At 33.9% G+C, this 24,049-nt stretch overlaps 2 protein-coding genes, 1 long non-coding RNA gene and 1 other non-coding gene across 10 annotated transcripts; 1 reads left to right on the forward strand and 3 right to left on the reverse strand.

Annotated features, from left to right (window-relative positions):
- Nucleotides 1-34: 34 nt before the first annotated feature.
- Nucleotides 35-2,368, reverse strand: LOC110703095. Its single transcript, XM_021880851.1, has 2 exons — nucleotides 1,858-2,368; nucleotides 35-282 (listed from the first exon to the last, which is right to left on the reverse strand). The coding sequence occupies exons 1-2, from the start codon at nucleotides 2,366-2,368 to the stop codon at nucleotides 35-37; spliced, it is 759 nt and encodes a 252-aa protein (XP_021736543.1).
- Nucleotides 2,369-2,524: 156 nt separating this feature from the next.
- LOC110703284 lies at nucleotides 2,525-15,262 on the forward strand. 7 transcript variants are annotated; one of them, XR_002507662.1, is made up of 6 exons: nucleotides 2,525-3,589; nucleotides 8,187-8,296; nucleotides 10,597-10,664; nucleotides 11,159-13,628; nucleotides 13,763-14,491; nucleotides 15,176-15,262. It is a non-coding gene; the product is annotated as an uncharacterized LOC110703284 (long non-coding RNA). The 7 variants fall into 7 exon arrangements; XR_002507665.1 differs by having other exon boundaries at nucleotides 14,381-14,491; XR_002507663.1 differs by having other exon boundaries at nucleotides 11,159-11,208; nucleotides 12,743-14,491.
- On the reverse strand, nucleotides 3,344-3,415 carry TRNAH-GUG. Its single transcript has one exon. It is a non-coding gene; the product is annotated as a tRNA-His (tRNA).
- A 450-nt stretch (nucleotides 15,263-15,712) lies between the features above and the next one.
- On the reverse strand, nucleotides 15,713-20,077 carry LOC110703285 (cytochrome P450 734A1-like). Its single transcript, XM_021881065.1, has 5 exons — nucleotides 19,423-20,077; nucleotides 18,388-18,611; nucleotides 17,943-18,184; nucleotides 17,268-17,718; nucleotides 15,713-16,465 (listed from the first exon to the last, which is right to left on the reverse strand). Exons 1-5 carry the CDS (start codon nucleotides 19,721-19,723, stop codon nucleotides 16,040-16,042), a joined length of 1,644 nt encoding a protein of 547 aa, XP_021736757.1. The 5' UTR covers nucleotides 19,724-20,077; the 3' UTR covers nucleotides 15,713-16,039.
- Nucleotides 20,078-24,049: the final 3,972 nt, after the last annotated feature.

Below are 24,049 nucleotides of genomic sequence, written 5' to 3' on the forward strand. Positions count from 1 at the left end.
TCACTTTCTTCAACATAGGGGGAATGATGGGAACTTATGATGTTTGAGGCCATTCATCTGGTCCATTAAGAGGCTCTAAAGGACATTGGTAAGCCTTTAGGTAAGTGTCTTTAGTGAACCAATGGGAAACATAATGCTCAAGTTGCTCCATGGCTTTCCAAATTGTTGTGACAGCATGGTGGCAAGGAACACCACTAATATGCCAAGCATTGCAGCTACAAGTCCTCTCTAGAAAGCTCACCACATACCTTGTTTGAGTGCCCCCTTCCCTGACTCCATACACTACTAAAAATAGGCTAAATTCCGACGGAATGAAACACCCTGAAATCCGTCGGAAATAGGGTTTCCGACGGAATTCCGTCGGAAGAGGTTGTCGGAAAAGTAGTTGTAGGAAAAATGAACTTTTCCGATGAAAATTCCGTCGGAAACCCTATTCTGACGAAATTTTCGCCGGAAAAATATTTTCAGGTACTGCAATAATCCCGTTCCATCGGAAATTTCCGACGGAATTTCCGTCGGAAATTCCTTTTCTGAAATTTAATAAAAATACGCCGCGCCACCACGGCACGGCGTATCACCACCTTTTACCACCAAAAAACCCAACATCCCAACCCCTAACTCGTAACGGAATTCCAGAACCACCCCACCACCCACAACCACCAGATCTACCACCCACCCACAAACCCCAAATCTACCACCCCACCCACAACCACCATATCTACCACCCAACCCGAACTTCAACAGCCCACCCAAACCCTAAACCCGAACTTCAACAACCCACCCAAACCAAACCCCCCAACCTAAGCACCACCCACCGCAGTCCCTATCCCACCATTAAACACCACCACCGACACCAAAAACACCCACTACAGCCACTAATCCACCTTCAAACACTGCCACCGACACCCACCCTAGCCCCTTCCCACCTTTTAACACCACCACACCAAAAATAAACCCCAAAAAACACAAAACTTAGCAAAAAAAAATTGAAAATAACCCCAATAATCGAAAATCAACCTAAAAATACGAAAATTGAGACAAAAAAAATCGAAAAACACCACAGTACCACACAAATAAATCAAAACCAATAGATCTACATATTTAGCAAGAATTTCATAAAGAAAATTAAAAAAAAACGTTAATTAAACCACAAAAATTAAACGAAATATATAATTATACAATCATCTAATAAATTTATAAATTAACATTACAATTTCATAAAAAATTAACTAAATTATGCGCATGTACGTGGTCGTCGTTCTTGTTTTGATCGCCGTTCTTGTTGTGGTCGTCGTTGTTTTTGTAGTCGTCTTCGGTGTTGTTGTAGTCGTCTTCATTGTTGTTTCTTGGTCTTTATGGTATTGTTGTTGTTGGTGGTGGTAGGGGGTGAAAGAGGAGATGAAAGGAGGAGCAATGAGAGAGAAAGAGAGGAAAGAGGACGAGAGAAGGGCGGACGGAGGGGATGAGGAGAGAGAAAGAGAAGAAAGGAAAGGAGGAGGATTAAGGAGAGAGAAAGAAGAGGAAAGAGAAGTGAGGGAAAAAAAGGGGCGGCTAGAGGATTAGGGTTAGAGGTTAAATACTCCGAAAATATTTTTTTCCCTTTTTTTTTATAGTATATGTTCCGACGGATTTTTTCGTCGGAAATTTCCGACGGAATATTGTTCCGTCAGAAATTACCTTCTCCGACGGAATATTCCTTCGGAATGTCCAATTATTCTGACAGAATTATTTCCCGTCGGAAATTTCCGACGGAAATTAAATCCGTCGGAAATATCGATTTTTCCGACGGATTTTCAGGTCCGTCGGAACTGGTCCGTCGTTATTTGACCTGATTCTTGTAGTGATATGAGAAATGACCATCCCAATATGCAATCCAGCCCCTTGCATCAATCTTAGCTTTCTCAAGTTTCTTCTGAATTCTAGGGCATATTGCAATGTCTTTGCGTTGTATGAAGTCCCTTTTTTTGTGCATCCTCTCCATCAATCCCTCTCTTATGTCTTCAAGCATAGTAATAATAGGGTTATGCCTTGATGCCAATATATATGCATTAAAGACCTCATTCATATTATTGTCTATGCTATCACATTGTGATTGCGGGGTGAAGAAAGCTCTCACCCACTTCACATAATTCCTTTTCCTCAAGTCTTGGGCAGCCTTTGTATTGATCTCATAGAAGAGCTCCATGTTTGCCTCAAATTCATTATCTGTTGTGCTCTTTGCAATCTTCCAAAATCCTCTCCTATATTGCAGCCCACCCCCAAAGACAGTCCTGAAGTTGCAGTACACATGCCTTGCACAACATCTAGTTTCACCTCTAGGGAAGATAAGTGAAACAACCTTTAAAAGTCCCTTTTGCTGGTCAGACATGATAGTGTATCCAAAGCCATCAATAGTGCCCAAGTCAAATGATAGTTAGGCACTTCAAATGCACAACAAAAACACACACACAACACCATGTATCCCACATACACAATTTCAGCAAAACCTCCCCTGTTTTAGTGTGAAACTTCACACATACACAATTTCACACATGCACAACATGAAATCAAAATTCTGCTACAATGGAAAACTATGACATGGGCCACTAAGTCAAATGATCAACCAAAACTTCGAATATTCTGCGAGGACACAAATTCAGCATATATACACAATATCACCAAAACCTCCCCTGTTTTAGTGCGAAAAACATGTATAATAATCCAACCCTTGCGCATTGTAAACAACATGAAATCAACATTCAACAACAACACTACCTTAATCGAACAACAAACAACAACAAAGCAACAAATTTAACACAAAAACCACAACCAATCGACATCATCAATTTGTTACAAAAAACCCCCAAAATTCGAAAACCCAAGGTCGCAACAAACATCATCAAATGGGCAAAAAATCCAAAATTTATATCAAATTCACAACATAAACGATGAGAAATTGAGCTTACCTAAAAAAAAAAACGGCGGCTTTTGGTGTCGTTTTCCCTAGATTCGAGCATAAAGGTTGCTTTTGGTGTCGTTGTTCTTCGACAGTGCGCAACAAATTTCCATAAATGAGAAAGAATGAAGGAGCAAAAAGGGGAATAAAGAAATAGAAAGAGAAAAAAAATAGGTTGACCCGCGAATTTTTTAATCGGGTGTGGCCCACATACTTAACCAAGGGTACTAAATTCTTTAACCCAAGGTACTGAATTCTTTGGCTGATTTAATTTGTTTGGCCTGAATTCTTAACTCAGTACCCAAAAGCAAAATAAAAATAATTGAGTAGCTAAAAGGTGAAATTTTTAAGAATTGAGTACCGCAACCCCCCTTTCCCTAAAATTTCTCCAAAAAAAATAAACTTCATTGTGGCTGCTGGGATTCGAGCCCAGGTCTCCACGGCCACAACGTGGAATTCTAACCACTAAACTACAGCCACATTTTTGTTAAATTGTTCATAAAATATAAATATAGTTATAAATTTTTTTTTATTTTACCGCCTATTAAGGATTTAAGTCGACCGATGATAAATTCCAGAAAATTTCGAAGAATAAAAAAAAAAAAAAAAAAAAAAGGAAAAAGTTGACAAACAATCGGTGATCAAAATGCTTAGGTACGATTCTTCTTGTTTATCTTAATTTTAATTTTCTGCATTTCAATTTATTAGTGTTCAAGTCATAATTTGCCCTAATTTGATTCGATATCTGTAATAATTTGTAATCCGTAATTGTAATTTAGTTGCTTAAAATTAATTTTGATTTTGCTGCTATCAATCAATTACTAGTATGTAATTGCATTGTAAAATGAAATTGAGGATTAGTTATAAGAGCCGTTGATGATTTTTCTATTTAAATTTGATTGATTTGATTCTGAGTAAATATGCTGAATATTGATATGATCGAATTTTAGTTTTGATTTAGTGTAAGGGAGAGTATTGAGGATACGAAGATTGTCAAGAATTATGATTCGTTTGGTCTGGGAAATTGTTTAGAAATTACTAGTCTTTGTGGATATGTAACCCTAATCAAGTTTAGAGTTCAAAGATTTTCTGTCATTTGTGTGAATTTTGTAAGGAAAAGAAGCTTATACTTCCTGAGATCCTTCTATCCTGAACTTCTATTCGCACTCGAAATAGGCACGTTGATTGATGGTTAGACGTAGAGTGAAATATTGAAATTGATGGTAAATTATAGAGTGATATATTGGAAGTGTGTAAACTGGGAAAATGGAAGTTTCGAGTTCTTTTTGGGACTAGTAAAGTGGAATGGGTGTTGATTACATTTTGGGATTGGGGGAGGGGTGGGTAGTTTAATCGGAATGAAGGTTCGAGTCTTGAGAGCTTTATGTGATGAAGTTATGTATTTTGTTGGCAGAATGTATGTGGTGCAATAGCAGGAGCATTCCTCTTTATGTGATGAAATTTCCACTGGCAAATTTAGTAGAGTTTTAAAATCAATTTTTTAGAGACAGTTGTGAGGCACTTATCATTGACTATAATGTTGAGTTGGTTTGTATGCAGCTTTATTAGAAAGGCAATTATTGTCACATGATTATAAAGCTATGTACTTCACATCGTCTGGATATTACAAATCATGAATGCTATGTCTATGATTAATGATTATATGCATCTAGTGTACCCTTTTTTTTGGGTTGCTTTTGATACATGGTACTTTCATAGTTGATTTACTCTGGAATGAGAAGCAACTAAATTACAATTCTGGAGAATGGGTTAGATTAAGCTTTTATTCAATTTCACTCTGGAAGAATGAGCATTCGTAGTAAGTTAGATAGTACGTCCTCTCATTATAGTTAAGGCACTTGTGACTTGTGAGCTTGTTATGATTTTGTCATAGTAGGAATTGTTTTGTGAAATTGTGATGTCTGATGATCAACATGCTTCAGGACATTCATCTTGGTTGTTGCATCAGGAGCATTCTATCTGCTAAGTGTAACAACCTAAGCTTTACTACTCAGTTGTTCATCTTTAATCCATAAACTGTGCACATGTGGAGCTATAGCCGATAAGAAGATGTTAGAATTTAGCTTAGAACTCAGAGTTTGCTGGAGATTTACGGTGTGTTTGGATTGAAGGAAATGGAGGGAAAGGAAGGGAAGGGAAATGGAGAGATGAAATATCCTTCATTTGGATAACAAATGAGGAAGGAAGGGAATTGGAGGGGAGAGAAATGGAGGGATTAAATTGTTGGAAATTGACCCCTCCGACAATGGAGAGATTTGGAAGGAAAATTAAACATTCTTCCCTCCCCTCCCCTCCCTTTCCCTCCCTTCCTCTTCTCCTCCTTCCCCTTCTTTCCTTCCTCCTTTTTTTTATCCAAACACAGTGTTATGACCTAACATTTACTGTGACAGTTCTAACAAAATCAACATTCTTTCACTGACGAACTCACATGTCATTCCATTGTTTATATTTAATTCTCTCTTTTTCTCTCTATATTTTGAATGGTGAGGAATGCAGATATCAGAGATGTCCCACTACAATACCAATGTAACTTATGATTTTGCATGAGGGGGAGGGGTGTACGGTTCAAATCTGAATTTACACTCATCTTAAATAATAGTTCACATTTTCAGGCTGTGAAAAGGGCTTAAAAATGTATGGGAATCAGGTGTATGAAATGGTGGCTTTTCATAACTATGAATTGAGGTTCTAAGTTTCTTTGTGCTACATAATTGGAGGTATGGAGCTGAGTGGTTATCGATTGGGTTGTTATTATGCTTGAAAAGAAAGAGATTACTGAATCTTTAGTGAATATAAAGCTAAGTAACAGTTCCAATGCTTCTTCAGTGAATATGAAGCTAAGTAACAGTTCCACTGCTTCTTTTTGAAGGCATTATTAAAAGACTCAGTGGACTTTCCCTCATTATAGTTGCAATTTTTGTCTCATGTAGTTTGCTTAGGCTTAAAGGCCTATTTCTGCCTGGCTGATCCTAGCTCTTTGCATTGACTTTATGCCAAAGAGAGGGTTTATTTTTCAGAGTGGGTTGAATATTGATTGATGGTGTGACTGTAGTCTGTAGTTTCTTTAGGTATAGGGCATGAGGTCATGCTAACCTGTAACTGAGAGTTTGTGGGTGTAGTAGTGTACTGGATTCTCTATCTTTGGAAGGAAGGATCCTTTAGGTGCATGTCATTTTGAAAACTACACTTTAGGACTGTAGATGGTGGGATCTAGAGTTTATGTATCAGGATTCAGGAGTGTCCACCATAGCCTGACTATCGTGCTGTTGATTTATGGATATTCTGACTGCCAAGGGTGGCTAATTTTGCTGACTTGTTTATGTAAATGCATTATGGATCTAAGTTTTTTTGTGATCGCATTGAAAAAGTTTTTTGTTTGACGAGCTGTTATAGATTGGATATGCAGAAAAAATAGAGATGAAAAAGAAGAGATTTGAAGGATTGTATTTGATGAAATTAAATAAAAAAATAGAGCATACAATCCCAGCTTTATTGGCTTCCATGCTTGCACTAAGAATAGGAAGAAAAAAAAAAAACCATCTCATCAATATACTCCCCACACCCCCCCCCCAAAAAAAAAGAAACTCATCTATTGATGGACTAGCTCCCCTCTTCTTGTTACTCAAGCTACCTCTAACTGAATCATAATAAAATTTCCTATTGTGCCTTTCTTCTATGTCCAATGCCTTACAAAATCCCACAAAAACATTGTCTCCTATTGATTGCAATGATGAAGTCTAATTTTAGACAGAGACGCTTCTTGTACCTGACAATCTGACATGTCAATGATTTCAGTTAGATTGAGGGACTTGTTTTTTTGAATTGGGACAACTAAAGATGTTACTCTCTAAGCAGTTAGAGGATATCTGATAACAAATGCTATTTAGGTTAGAATGTGGCAGATGACATAGCTTCTTATGGTGATTTACTGTTGTCTATACTCTACACTTATTTTCTCATGGGGTTCAGACTTTTTTGATGATGGTTCAGGAACTATGGAGATCATGCTAGAGATCACTAATCTTTATTGCTTTTGTATTTTCATAATCTGAGAAACATGAAGCAGGAGTTGTCAAACTATTTTGGTTACAATATTTGAAGAGAGAGTATGATGGTGCTAACGGGATTCCTACTTTTTAGTGATTTTTGTTTATTAGGCTTGAAGCAGATATTCCCATATATCTAGCTTACATATTTGAAGGGATATGTATGATGTTTATTTTACTTTATAAGCTAATCATGGGCTGACAACTACAGCATTATCAGAGGCTCAGAGCCATAAGCTCAATGATGGAGTCAGCTACATGAACCAAATTTTTTAGCTGTCAACCAAGATACTCTCCCTCCATGCCTTTCTATCTAGTGCTATGTGTTCCTGTAAGCCCAATTCTTTCATATTGCTCCTAACTCGCTCTATCCAAGTCATATATGGCTGATTATTGGAGATGAAGTTTTTAGGATATGTTTTTTTAAACATTTGTTGATCAAGGAACTTATTTTATCTCAAAAATGTATGACGTTATTAACTGCTATAAGCTGTAACTGCACCATGAATTGTTTGAAAGAGCCAAGAGGCTTATTATTTTAAGGTAGACTATCATAAACATCCCTCAATGGATAGCCTGTCGTGCTCAATTGTTAATGAGAACTTTTCTATTCATTGTAATTTTCTAACGGTGAGACAGCTTAGATCAGTTGATAAGACAATTGCAATAGTGACGTTTTCTTCAAATGAAAAAAGATATGGGCCAGGCTTAGAGCAATAATTACCTCAGAAGAGGGTTTTGCTACTATATATAATGAATGATTGACTTTCAGCATCCTGTTTTGTATTGAATTGGTGATTAGGATTTATAAAGTGCATGCATATAGTTACATTTTTGCTTTCATAATGAAGTCAGGATCTTTTAGTCTTTATCTGTATGTTTTGAAACTTTTATGGGCTATTTTATGGTGGCCAAAAAGGAAATGCTTAATTTGTAGATAAGTTTTGGTAAGTTGCCGTTTTAGGCATCCCAATAGGCTTATTCATCTTGATAGATGCTGAGGGGCCAAAAGAGTTTTCTAACTTGTTTGCTGAGCTAGTGAACAGTAACTTGTCTTATATTCAGCATGCTTTTTTAAAAGTATTTGGAATAAGTTCCAATAACAATGACATTTATTTATTTTAAAAGCAAGGGCAATAGTAGGGATGCAGATCTTGCATCTAAAATTTGTGTATGACTCACAGGAAGTAGAAGTGAACATAGCCTATGTATGTTGAGCTAGCCGGCCTGTTTGAAGTAAAGGAAAGCTGTTGGTACTTGACTCTGCAGCATAGATAGGATAATTCATGTGAAGGTATAAAACTACAAATGTTATTTTTAGAGTTGAGTGAATGCTCTGATTTTATCTGCCAATTCATGTTTCCTCTGGGTTTTCAGCGGGCATAAAAATGTTTGGTGAAGTAAGTTAATTATGCCATTTAGCTGTATAATAAGGCTGTTTGAGCTTAATCTCTGGGTGTTAGCCGAGCTTTAAGCCTTTATCCACTGAACCAAATTCTTACTTTCATGTAGAATGTTGGTAACAGTGGTATGCTCCAGTATTCAATTTCTCATAATTTTATGTACGTTCCAATGTACTCAATTGATTTTTGGTCCTTTTTATAGAAAGAGTCTTTCTTATAAGGTGAATTCTTGTCTTTTCCTATCATTCTAATGATAGCTGTTACATTACAGAAGTTTCTAGTTCGTATTGATTTTTTTAATGAGAAAATTTAGGCTTACTTGGACGTCTGGACTTGAATTCTTGGGTAAATGCAATCACACTAAATGGTATCATATGAAGTTTTATATTCTCCTACTGTGTATGGCTTTAGTAACACTGCTTATATATTAGTTATCCCAGTTTTTTTTCCTAGTCTTTACCCTTGTTTTATGCTTGCTGGCTGTGTTCGTTTTGATGAAGGTTGAGAAATTTTGCTCAAGAGTGCCAATGAACCCAAAGGTTTAAACCAGCCTTAGTGCTCACAGAAGTTTGTTTTTACACATTCTCTGGCATGAGGTGCCTAAACCTTAAAGCCTTATCCCTTTTTATTGTTCCTCTTGAGTCAGGAAATGGATTACAAGTAAAAAGAAAATTAAGGAATTGGGGATACCTTGGGAGAAAGAAATAGAAATAACTTAAGAAAGCATGTATTCAGAATAAATGGATGAGGGTTGGAAATTTATTTGCATTGCTACCTGGTTTCTTTTTTTGCAACTCTGGTTAATGTTCTTTCAAGTTAATGATCTGTGCTATCATTTGCCAGTCTTTCATTGGCCTTCTATCTTTACTCTATGTAGTTGCTGCATCTTTTACCCAAAGGTGTAACTGATTCTGATGCAATTTTACAGGAACCCCATGCTATTAAAGTCTACCGAAGTTTAGATGTATGTTGCCTGGCATAAATGAGTAAAGAGACATCATTTGGAGCTTTCTAACCCAAATAATGAGGAACATATCTAGTTATGACTTGTATATGTTTAGGCAGTAAATTCTTCAGCAAATTCTTTTAACTGACACTAGGAACTGGAAGATTTTCTAGCTTTGATTTAGGCACGGCATAGATCCTTTAAACTTCGTATGTCTTTGTGAACCAAACTAAACTTTTTTCGTATTGGGCTGCACCTATTTTGTTTTACACAACTTTGTGGGCTTTGTGGGCAAACTAGTTCATCACTTTTTAACAGCTTCAATTGTCTGTTATACTTTTCAACAGCTTTAACTCTAGGGATGAGATGAAGAATTTTATGCTTATGCTTCTGGTTGCAGAATCATGAGTCATTGCCTATGATGTTTGATGTCTGGAATTGTTTGGTTTGGTGTTAAATTGTACATATGAATTTGACTAACATTCTCCCAATCCTCTTTTTATTAAATGGAGTTTTTTCTTGTATGAAGCATCTCACCTTCATCAAATAACTCCGAAATAGATGAGTATCAAATATTATGTCGCACACTGAGTAATTATGTGACGGGGGTTATGGCATTGGTGAACCATGTGATAACACCCATTTATCAGATAGAAATATGGCATTGGTCACATGAGAGAGAGATTCCCTTTAAATTGCTAGCAACTGGCAAGCAAAGAAGAAGACAAATGAAATGTGCATCTGATTTAGAGACCAGGAAGCCATATAGGAATTATTTTCTTGTTGTTTAGTTGAGTTTCGACACTCTCTTAGAAAACTTTTGGGCAAATTATTGTATAATATTATCAGATGACATGACAATCCTTGGTGAAGCAAAAAAGTATTGGCACATTTGTTTATAAAAGAAGACTTGGGGACCTATTAAGGTATTACTATATTAATTCTAAGGTTTAAACAATTATATTTGTTCTGGTTGGTAGTTGAAATGTCTGTTAGAACTGTTGCTGCTGTTCCAATATTTGCTGCTCTGCACTGGAGTTCATAATTCTTTGCTTGTTCATGTTTGGTATTATACTGTAATGATTGGGTCTAAAGGATACCCCTATATATAATTTTTTAACCAATATGATTATATGAGTAATATATATGCTTGGCCACGCGTACGTGCAGAGATCATGTATTTTTTTATTGTATATTTGTAACTTGTTAATTATGCTTTTTTTAATAGTCTAATGTTTTTTTCAGTTGTTTACAGCTAATCATGGTGATATTGACATGGAAACATCTTGTACAATGCTGTAATCTTAATGGAAGTAAGTTTCAAGCACTAAGGTTTCTTATACATAAGTTCACTGATAAAAATCCAAAGTCTTGTTTTTTATTTCTTAGAAAAGATACATTGTCATTTTGAAATAAATTAGCAGCTAGTACCAGCCCCTCTGAGATTGGTGCTGCTATACAAATTAAAAAACAGGTGACAGCCAATCATAGGAAGAGAATTAGAAAAGCCCGACAAAGTGGCTTAAATTAAGGTTAGACAAAGCCAGTTAAATTGCTTTGGCCATAGGTTACCAAAGGAGACAATGTTTCTTAAAGTATTAAGATTTAAGCGGAAAGGTCATCTACAGCCATGGATTTAAGGGATTTACTAGGGATTTGTGGATGTGTCTAATTGGTAAATGAGCTGGTGAGCTGGATAGCTCCGAGAAGAATGTACGATATTTTACATTTTTTTTCATTTTTAAAATCAAGGGCTGTTTTGTCTTTTATTTGTTTTCTAACAATATGATCTCTTTTGTTTTTGCAGGAGCTACTAGAAGTGTTCGTTTTCTTCTGGACTTTCAAGTAACATAAGAGGTTACATTACTGTTCCTAACATTTAATGTATGCGTGTTTTTGGTGGACTCGGTTAAACATGTTAATTCCTGCACAAATACGCAAAGGAAAACTCAAAAGCAAGTTTTAGGCTTTTGTCTTTTTAGGAATATCAGTTGTATTGAGATGTTTTATTTGGGATTCGGCAGAGGGACTGGTGGAACAAGTTTAAAAACAGATTATATATTAGAAGCAATCTACTGACCCAGTACAATTAACTAAAGTACATCATATTAAAGGATCCTGATGAGTTGATGCCTTCTATGTCAACTGTTGGTGATGGATTTGGTGGGCTAGTTCAATAGAGTGAATTTAAAATGCACATTTTCATACATGATGCTAAACACGAATGTGAGGCAATAATAGATTGAGCAGTTATCAATGTAAGAAGATAAAGGAAACAGATAACTTCTAAATGCTATTAGTCGGGTTTCGTAGAAGTGATTTGTGGTTGAAAGGAAATTATTTAAATTGAATGATGTTAATGTTTGCTTTGCCAAGTTCATTGCATGAGTATACCTACTGTCATGTCAGAAGAATAAGAAGGTGCTTTGGTTAGAAGATTAGGATAGTGCTTTGGAGTTTGGAATCCAGCTGAAAGCTGGCATATGCTAAGATCTTGGTTGATATTTTAGCTTAGATTACATGACATTTAATGTAAAATCATCTGAAAAGATATTGGCAAACAAAGGGATAAGAACTTAAGAAGACACTGCTGAATTTATTTTTTTGACACACTTTAACGTTGATGGCTTATGTAGATTTGTCATAGGTTGATGTCTTTGATAGTGCCTCTTTGGTACAAAAGCAACTGTTTTTAATACCTACTCAGTAACTTTTTCCTCCCAAATATGTAGTTTACTTGATTCTTTATTAGCTATTCAGATCAAAGCTACAGACATGTTTGCCTTTTTTTTTTTTTTTTTTTTTATAAAGACATGAAACTAAACAGCAGAACCAAATAGGCATTTACTATTACCACTTACTAGTAATTGTTAATGATAACTTAATGGTCACTCATACAGTGTCTCAGTGCTACGGAAAGTTCAGAAGATGCACGTTTCTTGCTTAATCGACGTTCATTATTACATCCTTAAAAATGGTAGACCATTGTAGGCTAGGTGTTAAGATAAAGATGTATGAAGCTAGGATTTTGGTTAAGAAATTAAATAAGTAGGTATTAGGAGCTAATTAGGCATGATGCTTCTTTTTTCTTTAAATGTATAAAATTTCACAATCTCTTTACAAGTAGGACAGAGAGTAGATCTCCTAGCCACATGCCTTTTGGGGACCATCAATTAGTAATCAGTTCAAACAGCTTCGAAGGACAATAGAATAATCAATAAAGAAGAAACCTCGTGGTCCCATGAGGGCATATAGTTGGTAGATTTGGCTATCTTGCCAGGTAATGTTAAGTTCACTGTGGAAACAGAAAGATGGAAGAACTGGATGATTGAAGTCATTTATATTCAGCTTCCTCCATTTGGTCTCAATGGGTAATGTTTGTTGATTGCAGATTCACTGGGTAGTACCTCCTTTGATGGGTCTGTATGGATATTGAGTCAGCTCTAGGCTGTAGTTTGTAGTACAAGGGCCATGTAAACTGGTATACTGCAGTTAGAGTTGCTGGGTGGTCCTTAGCAACGCATTATTACGAGCAACGGAAATGGGATACAATATAGTGCAAACTCATTGCTTAGGTCGGATGTGGGGTGTAAAATGTAAATGTATTGGTTCTGGTAATTTGTAGGTCGGGTTAATGAGGTTGAAAATTCATGTTCAATTGTTCATAACCCAAATTTTTTTATTTCTAAGCTTCTAGCTAGCGCAATCTGTTGGTGCTGCTTTTTAAATATTTGTTTAGAAGACCTATCAAAGTTTGCAGCTATGATAATATATGCAAATTTCCAAATATAAACTTGTGACTGTGAATGCATTATGAAAATGCACTTTAAGATAAGCTAATTAATGAGTCATTAATTATAAAATGAAACATTGATAGACTTAATGTCATTCTATTGATTGTTAACACCTCAAGACAAATATGAGAAAGAAAACTGTCTAAAAGTCATGTTAACTACATGTCAAATGATTATAACATACATATGTGACACTCTCTGTCTTTTACAAACAGGTTAGTCCTAAAGTCCTGACCAAAAAGGTCTTCATCTAATTCTGGTTGTTAATTTGTCATATTTCGCTTCAGCTCAATTGGCATTTAATGATTTGATATTAGCTGACTGAAGAAATTGCAGGTTGTTTAGGTTTGGATAGTTTTGGATTACAAGTTAAAAATGCTGTCCCTATCACAAAATTCAGCTTGATATTCAATTGGATCAATTTTAGACATGTAAAATATGTGCGTTCACATCGGTATGCTCCAGATTGCTCCTTGCTAGAAGGTAATCATCTACATGCTTATGTAATATATGATTAAAAATGCTTTAAAAGTAGGGAAAGGTGTTCCAGCTTTCGAAAGAAACTTCACAGTTTTTATAGTGTAACTGTTTCTCTGCTTTATCTTCATCGGATTAAGGGAATTAAGAATGGCATGGTTGTATCAAAAGCTCCACTCTCCGGCATACACCACGGGTATTTCCACTGTTAAAATCGGTATATGTGCTTATCTAGTGCATTATTATACTTAACATATTGTAGTTCCAACTAATAATAAGCAAGGGGACAAATAACACTTTGCTATTTTGAAGCTCTAGATCATTGTCTTGAATTGTACAATATGGAAACCCTGGCATTTTTGCTCCAAATTTTGGGGTCTCGTTTAACTAGCTGAACCTACCCCTTTGTATTGTGCTCTGTGTCATTTTGTTTATTTACTGCTCATTTATCAATATATGCATTTTGATTACTGTAATTCCCTTTGTTTATTTATGCTTTATGTCGAAATTGTTATTTTATCTTTCAAGAAATTCTTTCCTGTTTGTTATTGATGTTGATTCTAAACCTGGCAATTACTGTACGTTACTGCTAATTGTCATGCTTTGGAATCATAGTACCTGTATTTTCTACTTTCTTTGTGCTACAACTTTCTGATTAACTTACTTGTCGCTTGTCCTCGAATCACTTATATTGTCATGTATCCCAACTTAATATATGACTCTGATCTTTAGTCCGATTCTTATTAATCCCAATTCAGGATGTTCACTAGAATTCTTCAGGTGCACGATGATCAATTAAAACGTTTTGCAGCCGGAAGACTAATATTCAATACAGTAGTTGCATCACGTCTACTGGCATTGCTTGAAAGGTAATTGGTTGCACCACATATATGACATCTATATGTACACATACGCGTGGTTGATAGAACGTTTTGCTGATGATACCCTCTATTTCAGGATTATCTTTCTTAATAACTTGCCAAATTTTGTCTGTGGTTCACATTGATAATTCCCTGAATAGTACTTAAATTATGAGTTTAAAAATGAATAATGTGACATCATGTGCTCTTTTGACTAACTGAATTCCTTAATATTACTATATTTTCAGACATTATCAGATAACAATAGCTGTGCCTCCTCTTTTGTCATCCATCCTAACAATAAAAATGTGAAACCTACTTTCTTTCTCATGAAATTAATATTTATATACCAATGTTTCATCCTTTTACCAAGATTCATGCCCCTTGCATACATTTTGAAGACACCAATTTGCAACCCCTTTGCTCATTGTAAAGTCAATACCTATTTTTTTCCCTGTACATTTTGAAGCATCCGAGTTGTTTTCGACGTCGCGTTCCGAAAACAGTATTTGATGATGATTAGTTGCTACCCAGACACCCCCCTTGATCCTCCTCTAATAATTTTCCTGTGCTTATATTTATTTAATTGCATCTTGTTAATAATTTTAATGACAAGCTTAAATTAGTTTATCTGATCATCTGGCATGATAAGCATAAGCTGTCCTCATTACTGATGTTCCCCTTTGTGTGCAGTTAGGCTTTCCGCGTTGTTGATATCAGCTTCTTCCTAGCTCCTACTACTGTACTACTGTCTACATTATTATTATTATTATTATTATTATTATTATTATTATTATTATTATTATTATTATTATTATTATTATTATTTGTCAATTCTATTATTCCTTTGCCTTGACAGCGATGTATTATTGTGACATTCTAATGTATGTCACCATGATAAGCGTTGACATTTTTACTATTTTTTTTTGGGGGAAATATCATATCTTTTTAATAAAATGGATTTTGAGAGTTGTGTTCAAATTTGTTTATCTTCTTTGCTCTACATGTACCTCATTGAAGTGCGCTTATGGAGACGAAATTTGATTTTGATAACTGTATCTGTCCTCCTTTTGAACTCGTTTTTACCTCAAGGCTTACTTCCATCGTCGCTTGGATTAAGGTGGTGCATTATCCTAACCGCTCACACGGTCACACCATAATTACTTATGAAATATGAACACTTTTTTAAATATTCTAATTTATATGCATGAAAAGAGCCAAGTGCTCATCTAACGGAACAAAGATGTGCATAACATAAACATTTTGTTATATTATTACAAGGTGTCAGTCAGGAGCAAATGTATACAAATATATACTTAATTACATTGAGTGACACAAGAAGCATATCAAAAAAGGAAAAAAAAAAAAGTTAGTCCTACAACTAATATTTTCACATAGGGTTAGTGTTTTGGCAAAAAAGTTAGCAAACCATCAAGACAAACCAAAAAAGGAATTAAGAAAATCAAAGAAAGGGAGTAAAAGGAGTAAAAATTATTTTGTTGGGTTTTCTCTGTATGTAGGACATAATTTATGTAGGTTAAGGTCGGATCTAGGATCCTACAAGCTCCGAAATATAATCGGAGCTCCGAATTGAGGGTAAAGGAGCATCAAAACGGTGGGTGCATGCTTATAATTGGGTGATATCTCAAATGTGAACTTTTGCAAGATCATGGCTATAGCTAATTTGGCTTGTAACAATGCTAGGTTTTGCCCGATGCACTGGCGCCCCCCAAGGCCGAATGGCATAAAGGTGGTCGGGTGGGTGGCAGCCCGGGACACGCCTTGAGAGAAACGGGACGGGTTGAACTCCGATGCATCCGGGCCCCATATTGTGGTATCATGATGGACGGCTAATATTGGGACTAAGAGCTCGGTTTCTTCTTTAATGTTAATATCTCCAAGGTCTACTTGTGTTTTGGCTCGTCGAATTGTTGCTACTACTGGTGGATAGAGCCTTAAGACTTCAGATATGATCATTGATAGCTGCATGAATAAGAAAACATGTTATTCAATTGTACTTTGAGAGACAATAATTAAAGAAATAACACAAAATGCACAAGAATTCTAAATTTTCTTGCCAAATTTGACATTTTACCGTAGTAGATTTTTTTTTTGTCAAATTAATTATTCATCAACTAATTACATTACTTAAAATGTAAGCCATACTAAAAATAATTTAAGACAATGGCCATTGAAGAATAATCGTGAGAGGCAGAAACCCATACGATAAGCCAAGTGTGCCATTTTTATTTATATTTTATTTAATTTATTTTGTAAAAAAGACACATCCTATCTATTGACTTCTTATAGTAACATTATCATATAGATATAACATACGAAGTACTTGATAAAATCAAATTTGTAACATCAGCTTGGCAAAGCTAAGTAATATACTCGGAATATCCAACCTATCCACAAAATCAATCTCTTAATAAACTAATTATATAGGTGGGAAAAAAAAAAATTGTATAAAAATTAGAGTTTAAGTACTTTTTTTTATTAAATACAATTACAATACTTTTAAATTTTTTGTTAACCAAAATACCAAATGACAAAGCACTAATAAGATCGTACTCTTATCTAATTAAGGACTGTCCTTTTAATTTTGTTTTAAGCACTTTTATTTAATTAAAGGGGTTTCTTTTAAAAAAAAATAATAATAAAAATTGAAAAATGGTTATATTAATTTCTTCCTGAAATTAGACAAGAATATGCATGCGGACAAAAAGAAAAAGAGGAAATAAAATTAGTCGAAAAAAGAGCACTTTAAATTAGCACTACTTACTGTCTTTAGATTTGAAACATCATCTTTAGTTGGGATATCACGTGCTCCACACACCCTCATAACTTCCTCACGTGCCAATTGCTGCCATTGAGGGTGCATTGCTAAGAGTATACTTGTCCATATTAACAAATTTGAAGTTGTGTGTTTCCCAGCAAAAAAGAAACTCTTACACTCTTCTACTATATCATTATCTGTTATCTTTTTTTCACTTGTGTTTTTATTATTGTTATTACTCATGCTTGCTTCTATTAGTATCTCCAATAAATCCCTATGACATTCCTCTCCTTCTCCTCCGTCTCTGACTCTGACTCCGACTCCGACTCCGACTCCTTCTTCCTCCTCCCGTCGTCTTAATAGACTCTCTTTCCTCTGACTAATCAACTTCATTAATGATGCCTCGATCTCCCTGTCTAGTTTCCACGTCGTTCTGTTCCTCTTCGTTGGCAGGAATCTGCGACGAAATAAAAAGGACAACAACAACAAAACGCGTCAATTCTCTTCCTATATTATATTATTAATAATAACAATATTGTTATTATTAAGCGTGCTTGGCTGGGAGTATATCAGTCTTGTACAATACAGTACTGCTGCTACTGTATGTATGTACGTTTTATACATCAGCAGCGCAGTAGCAGCAGTATTGTCGAGTACCAACAACATTTTTAATCTACATACCTTTGGCCAGGGAAGAAGACTTTTTGAAAGGACTCGGCGGCGAAGACGATTTGCTTAGCTTGTAATTGGTAGATCTTCTTGCCATCATCATAGCTAGCTCCAAAAATAGTCCTTGTAATAACCTCTTCTGTCAAATTTTGAAACCATTCTGAGACTTCCAGTTCAACCTTGCCCGAATTCGAAATCAAGGACCACTTGTCCAACATATGGGCCACACTCTTTCCCATTATGGGTATCATCATCTGCTCAACATTTACCATTTTTAACCATAAGTTTATTACATTTTTATGGGTTGTAATAAATGTAAATAAACATAGATATATCATATTTACATGATAGTATCTTTCTTGTTACAACAACTAAAATAAATAAATAACGTTGTTTTTTAAATTAAAAAAATAATATTCCGTGCATTAGCACTGGTATAATCAAGAGTGTAACTTACTTTAAGGTTTTCGAGATGGAAGATGGGTGAAATGGTCTTGCGACGATGAACCCATACGTCGCCTTTAAGAGATATGAGACCATGACCTTCAAGTTTTTTTACAAGAGGATGAGACTCGTATTTTTCGTAGAATTCTGCTTTGGTAGATAAAATCTCTCTTATTTGACCCGGATCCGCTATGGTTAGCCTTGGGGTCGGTCCAAACCATATAAGGTAAGTTGCACCTATTTAAAAAAATTCAATAAAATGGTTAATTTTCTTAACTTATAACGAAATTATGGTGCAATTATCATTAATCATGTGAACTGTAATAATAATAATGATAATACTTTCTAATTAAGTTGTTATTAAAACATAGGAGAAAATTTATTACATGATCATGAATATGTGATGATAAAAAACTAGTTAGGAAATTAGGAAACATGAATTGAGGAGAGAGAAAGAGAATAATGTTATAGTGAATTTATGATGAAAGTGAGAGGGTGGAAAGAAGACAGCTCAAAAACAGTTCCTATGTAGTACTTCCAAAACATGATCCATGAATTTTTTTTAATTTTTAATCAAATTAAATTAAAACACCCTTAAAATTTAACCCAATATACATTGCTTAGAATTAATTACAAAAAAAAATTGTATGAAAAAATGGACAATTTTTTTGTATGCAAAGATGGGAACAAGGTGAAAAAGAAAGGAAATTGTAAAAAAAAAAAAAAAAAAGGTTGGATGCAATAATAATTAGAATTTCATCATATTTTTCAGATCCTCCCAACCTTTCAAATCAAAAGTAAAATCAATTTTTTGGCATCTTTTGAATCAAAAGAAAAGAAAGGTTTGTTTTCTTCCCTAGTCACCACTTGACAAAAACCATGACAAGCAAAACATGATCATACACACAAAACACAAAATTCTTGCTTTAGGGCGAGCAAGACATACACCCTATGCTCGCCAAAGAGCAGGAGGTTCAGATGTACGCAACCTTACTGACTGTTGGTATGAAACGGTCAATTTATGAAATAAAAAGTGGGAATTACTTACCATAAAGTTTCTTCCAATGATGGTAGAAAGGAAGGACTCTAGGAAGAATATTATGAGAAAGAGTCATAGGTTGTGAAGAAGCTTTGAGCATCATTTCTACCAATTCTTTCATATTACCAATGAAGATATTATAAGGAGGCCCTTTAATTCCTTGATTTGAATAATGCTTTGCAACTTTTCTTGGTCTCCACCATAATTGTAACACTAATTTTGTTGCTATTGCTATTGTTACCAATACTACCACATTTACCCAAATACCCTTCATCATCATATTCTTACCATCTTCTTGATCAAAATCCATTTTTTTCTTCTTCTTTAAATTCTAGAGAGAGAAAGTGGAGGAGAGAAAGAATGAAGGTAGGAAGAAGAAATGTTTTTCTGTTTGTTTTATATAGAGAAGGCTAAAAGGGCCGCCATTAGAGTCAACTTGTGAGGGCAATTTTTGTAATTTGTTTTATTTGTTAAAGATTTTGGGTGAAAGACTAAAATACCCCCATTGTGTTTGTGGGGGGTTATTGATAGTTGCAAATTTTTTTCCATAAATTCAGCACATCTCTTTTGCTGCGTGTTAGTAATTTAATTTACACTTGGTTGCCATATGGCGAATTTTAAATTAATTATTATTCACATCGTATGAGATTTCTCCACCTTAATGACTAAAGAAAGTTGTACATAACATAATTAATGACTTTGATACCAACAATATTCTATATATAAATACCAGTAATTCATCTTTAGAAATTTATGACAAAATTACGCGTGATTTCGTTTTATTTAATATGTCCTCTTATTAATTAACGGTTTTATTTTGTTACATTTATGTAGCTTCTTATCCTTTTTTTTTTGTTTTTTTTTTTTGTTTGAGAAGTAGCTTCTTATTCATATCCTTCACTAATTGATATGACATTGTTTTGTAATCTAAAGTTTCTTTCTTGTTGGTATCCTAAGTTTTATGAGTTTTAAATGTACTTCCTCCATCTAATTTCATAATCAAATAATATAACCTCCAATAATATGATATTAATTCACAAAGATATTTTATTTTACAATAATTGTTATTTAATTACTACCATGTATTACCATTACCAACTCTGTATTTGATCTTGTCAAAAAAAAAAAAAAAAAACTCTGAAATTGATTAAGTAAATACAATGTATTTGGCAATGAGTTCATTCGTTATTAGATGGTATGAAGAGAATTAGGAATATATAATCAAATCATTAATTTTTAATTACTCTTCATCCATCTAAAATTGTTTCATAATCAAATATAATAACCTCCAATAATTAAATACAAGTATTTGATATTAATTCACAAAGATCTGATATGAAGAGTATTTACTACTATGTTACCATTTATTTTTTATGCAACTATATTATGGAGTACCATTTATCAACATGAATTTGATTAAGTATATACCATGTATTTGGTAATGGGATCATTAATCTATCATTATTAAGTAAATAGTACTACACATTAGGTAATGAGAATTTTTTTTTTCACAAACACATTATATTAGGTAATGAGATTATAAATCATAATGTAGTTATTATAGGAAATAAAAAATACCGTTTTTATAGACAATTTTAAGATAGCTTAAATGAAATGTGACTATTTATATTGAACAAAAAAAGTACTCCGATTCGGCCGTTCTTAATAAAATAACTTACAAGTGATGACATATAGCAACATATATACCAAGGGAAAGAATTTTGAAGTGAGAATAGCACACCACGTTTGTGCCTACATTCTCATGTCAAAGGTGTGGTATTAAGGAAAGGATGCTGACCAACTACCACGCAAGCACACATCAAAGGCATAATTGGAGGACACATAATAAGTAAATAATAAATGCAAATTAAAATTTGTTGTAATGAACTAAAAGTTTAAAATAAGAGTCAGCCGTTTTATTCCATACATTTAAATATTATATATTTTTTTCGTTTTTAATAATTGCATAAACGGTTTATTAACGATAATCTAATGTACTCATTCGATCATGCATATCTTTACTTGTGCATTGTTAAACTTTTAAAAGTTGATGCTTTGAAATTAAATATATTGAGACACTTTCAATCAAGAATCAACAACACATCACTTGACTATATTTTCTTTTATATACCGATAATAATTTATGGTAAAAGTTCTTAAAATTTAATCCTAAAAAGACTAATGATGCAATTTTTTTTAACAGAAAAGTACCATAATTATGTAAATTAGTATATGTGGAAACTACAGATATGACGTGAAGAAAGTCATGAGCACATGTTTTACCACCATTTGACCATATATGCATGAAAGGTATGTGTAAACCGTTTTTGTTGGTGAAGTAGTATTTTCATAGACGAAAGCAAATCCTGAAAGCGTTGGATAAAATAAAAATTTAAAGTTTAAATATTAATTTAAAATAAATATTAATTACACTAATCGATGTGTGATTTTAATATGCTTTCTCAAATTAATATATTTTAAAGGATTATCCAATATTTCGGGGATGTTCGATAGGAAGATTCATTTTTTTATTCTAATTTTGTTTGAGAGTTAGTAGATTATGAGAAGAAACCAAGAAAGATAGAAGTAAAAAGTGTTTGTAAGTCTTAAATGCAAGCTAATTAAGTTGCATAATCCTATGGGATGCGGTATCCAACTTTGATTTTGCATTTATGGCTTGCATTGTTTACTTCATTATGAAGATTTTCTTTATGATATTTTGCATTATTGATATTGATCAATATTTAATTTGTAAAAATAGCAAATTAAGAAAAAGTTACGAGTAGTTGGTTTTTGGTATAGTGACATCTGTAAAAACAAAAGGCTAAATTTTAGAAAGATTTTGGTTGGTCCAAAGTTGAAAGACTTAAACTAGCTGGAATTAAAATTATCCTACAACCGTAATAATCTCAAGGGTTAAATACGGGTTTTGGACTGCACCCACAACTAAGTGAGAGACTTCACTTCAAGTCCAAAGAGGTTCTATTAAAAAATCATATGTGAATAGGAGAAGTAGCTCCGATTCTTAGTCTTATAAAGCATTTAATTAACTCTCTCATCTTTTATCATTAATTCATGGAAATTTTGACAATTACCACCTTCTGTTATGTCCATTTTAGCAATTACCACCTTCTATTTTTCTTTTTGAAAATTACCACCTTCTATTTTCAAAAACATCAAAAGTTACCACTTTCTTGCCTCCCAACTACCACGTGACATCATTTTGGGCTCATTCTTTCCCTTTCCTCCCTATTTCTCTCCCATTTCTCTTCCATAACTCGATTCTTACCTTCTCATTCACTTATTTTCCCCCAAAAATTCAGAAACTCTTCAATTCACTCCTCCAAATCAAAATTGACGGAAAATTATTGGTGGTTTGGGGGGAAAAAAGTGAAAGGGGAGATGAGAATCCAAATAGGAATGAGAAATGTGAGGGAAATAGGGAGGGAAGGGAAAGAATTGGCCCAAAATGACGTCACGTGCTAGTTGGGGGGCAAGAAGGTGGTAACTTTTGATTTTTTGAAAATAAAAGGTGGTAATTTTCAAAAAAAAAAAAAATAGAAGGTGGTAATTGCTAAAATGGACATAACAGAAGGTGGTAATTGTCAAAATTTCCTTGATTCATTATGAATACTTACGTGTAGTGGTAATGAAAAATCCCACATTGGAAGAATTCAAGAGTTACCACCACTATATAAGGCTAAGGGGCTACTCTCCTCATTGCCATATGGTTTTGAGGTGGAACCTCCTTGGTCTTGTAAAGTGGTGGACTTGCACTCTCCCGTGAAGGGTACGACCCAGACCCGTATTTAACATTACCTATGTTGTTTATTTGGAAGTTTACACTTCAACAACATTAATTTGACACAAAATTGTCACGACACTCACAAACTATCAAAAATTTAAAGATCAGCCAAATTTAACTTGATAAAATGTTTTTACATAAGTATATAACCTTATGTAACATAAAGATCAAACACACAGAATTATTAAATAAATACGTAGTTTTTAGAAAAATGTTTTTAATATTATAGTATATATAGAAATAATATTTCCTTATTTGTTCAATGGATTTTTACTCATCTCACATATTCAGTGGCAGATGCCCATAGTTTCTGCATGGCAGATGATGGCCATCAGCATTATACTCCTTGAAACGTCACAAACTCACTATACTATCATTTTTCATACCAAGTATTATAGTTATAATTATGACTGTTGTAAGTAAATTACGGAGTATTATTTTTCTTTTTAAGAATTTTTTTAGTGTGTACACAATTTGCTAGAATTGATCAATGTAAACTTGTAGTCTAATATGTATATGGCATCTACGGGACATAACGATAGCCATAGTCCATTATCTCATGAATTTATATATTAACAAATAAGACAACTCTTATCAATTCTTATTAGAATGTATCTTTATTCAATTCACCTAATTTTCAATTATTCACTTAATTAAGAATATATACGGTCAGCTAAGTTTTAATAAGACAAGTTCAGGAAATATAAATGCCAAAAAGGCTGTTATTAGGCATCTAGCTGCATTAAACTTATAAAGCATAAAGCTTTCAAAAAATAAAATATATATAACATCTCTTGAAAGAGATTAATTTCGTTTTAAATTGTACTGCTT

The sequence above is a fragment of the Chenopodium quinoa genome, unplaced genomic scaffold (genome assembly GCF_001683475.1).
Source record: "Chenopodium quinoa cultivar QQ74 unplaced genomic scaffold, ASM168347v1, whole genome shotgun sequence".
In the NCBI taxonomy this organism is placed as follows: Eukaryota; Viridiplantae; Streptophyta; class Magnoliopsida; order Caryophyllales; family Amaranthaceae; genus Chenopodium; species Chenopodium quinoa.